At 40.8% G+C, this 1,916-nt stretch overlaps 1 protein-coding gene across 1 annotated transcript in view; it reads right to left on the minus strand.

Annotated features, from left to right (window-relative positions):
- Positions 1-1,916, minus strand: part of TMEM192 (transmembrane protein 192) — a 27,341-nt gene that overhangs the window by 12,549 nt on the left and 12,876 nt on the right. Inside the window, exon 3 of the mRNA XM_023519480.1 lies at positions 1,248-1,512. Within this exon, the coding sequence (XP_023375248.1) occupies positions 1,248-1,512 (265 nt within the window). The remainder of the gene's footprint in view (positions 1-1,247; positions 1,513-1,916) is intronic.

Consider the following 1,916-nt stretch of genomic DNA (forward strand, 5'->3'; position numbering starts at 1 on the left):
AAAAAAAAAAAAAAAAAAAAAAAATTTACCTTCTTTAAAGAAGTTCAATTTAATGCCATGAAGCTGTTAAAATGTCATAACAAAAAACAATAATAAAGAAAAGCAGGCACTTGTTTATATATTCTTCCTTTTTTCTTTATAGAGGCAGAGTCTTACTTTATCGCCCTCTGTAGAGTGCCGTGGCGTCACACAGCTCACAGCAACCTCCAACTCCTGGGCTTAGGCAACTCTCTTGCCTCAGCCTCCCAAGTAGCTGGGACTACAGGCACCTCCCACAATGCTCAGCTATTTTTTTGTTGCAGTTTGGCTGGGGTCAGGTTTGAACCCACCACCCTTGGTATATGGGGCTGGTGCCCTACCCACTGAACCACAGGTGCTGCCCTGTTTATACATTCTTGAACTTCTGCCCTCAAGGGATCCTCCCATTTGGTCTCCCAAAGTGCTAGGACTACAAGCATGAACCACTGCACCTGGCCTCATACACGTATCCTAAGTCCTTCCTGGACCTTCTGAGATCTCGCCTTCATAAATTAGGGCCTGCATGTTTTTCAAGTTTTTGGTTTTAGATAATTCATTTCATTATGAAACTACCCCTATTTCTTAAGAACTTACTCTCATTATCTCCCACTGCAAGAAAAACAGTGAACTCCATTTAAAAAAAAATTCCCTCTTCCTATCCTCAGAAACACCAAATAGGATAGAAAAAACGAGGAGAAAACCACGTTTCACACAGGCACACAAGCATACCATGTTCATAATAAATAGTGTTCAAATGAAAATTAATCTGTATTATTTTGTATGAAAAGCTCAAGACACTAAGGTGACACAAATGTTAGTGGCTATACTAACAATACTTATAAAAATGAAAGAATATATTTGACTATAAAATCAAACTTCAGGCAACGCCTGTAGCTCAGTGGGTAGGGCACTGGCTACATACACTGAGGCTGGTGGATTCGAGCTCAGCCTGGGCCTGCTAAACAATGACAACTGCAACAAAAAAAAATAGCCAGGCATCGTGGCGGGCACCCATAGTCCCAGCTACTTGGGAGGCTGAAGCAGGAGAATCGCTTAAGCCCAAGAGTTGGAGGTTGCTGTGAGCTGTGACACCATACTACTCTACCAAGATTGACGTAGTAAGACTCTGTCTCAAAAAAAAAAAAAACATCAAACTTCACATATTCTTTCTACCACCATTTCTGCCATTCAAGCAAACCACTAAGAAACCAAGAGAAAACTGGACTTACCAGTGGAGTGTATCAAGAGTGCAAGTCTCTTAAGGTGCCGCGTGGACAGGTAGATCAGGTTATAGCCTTGTTTTCTGACTTTGCTGTGGTGATACTGGATGTAGCGTTCAAGCAGTAAATGGAGAACCCACAAAGTGACCTTTCCCAGGATGATGACCGTCTGAACTTTCAGTGGGTCAGTGTAATTTCCTGGACACTTGTCCTCATTTGGATCAGGGTAAGAACAGAACACACCTGTTAAAAATGCTAAAATAACAAATACAACCTGGTAAAAAGAAACAATATTTGGAATCAGAAAACAATAGCCACCAAATCAGCACACACTCTTATACCTATGAATTTCACTATTCTATTTTTATACATGTGTTTTAAATCATTTTTACAAACTTAAAACAGATCATAAAAATTTGTAGCAAATTTGGAAAATCACAAATAAGAATATAAAAAGCATCCCAAATCCCATCTAATGGAGATGACCACTGTTAAATGCAGTTTCTGGCCCACTTCTCTTTCATTAATTCAGCACCTCAAAGGCAACTAGTAAAAATCATGTTTTGATAGGTCGGCGCCTGTGGCTCAAGCGGCTACGGCACCAGCCACATATACCAAAGCTGGCAGGTTCGAATCCAGCCCAGGCCCGCCAAACAACAATGAAGGCTGCAACCAAAA

Source organism: Otolemur garnettii, unplaced genomic scaffold (assembly GCF_000181295.1).
Source record: "Otolemur garnettii isolate 467f Iridium unplaced genomic scaffold, OtoGar3 scaffold00177, whole genome shotgun sequence".
In the NCBI taxonomy this organism is placed as follows: domain Eukaryota; kingdom Metazoa; phylum Chordata; class Mammalia; order Primates; family Galagidae; genus Otolemur; species Otolemur garnettii.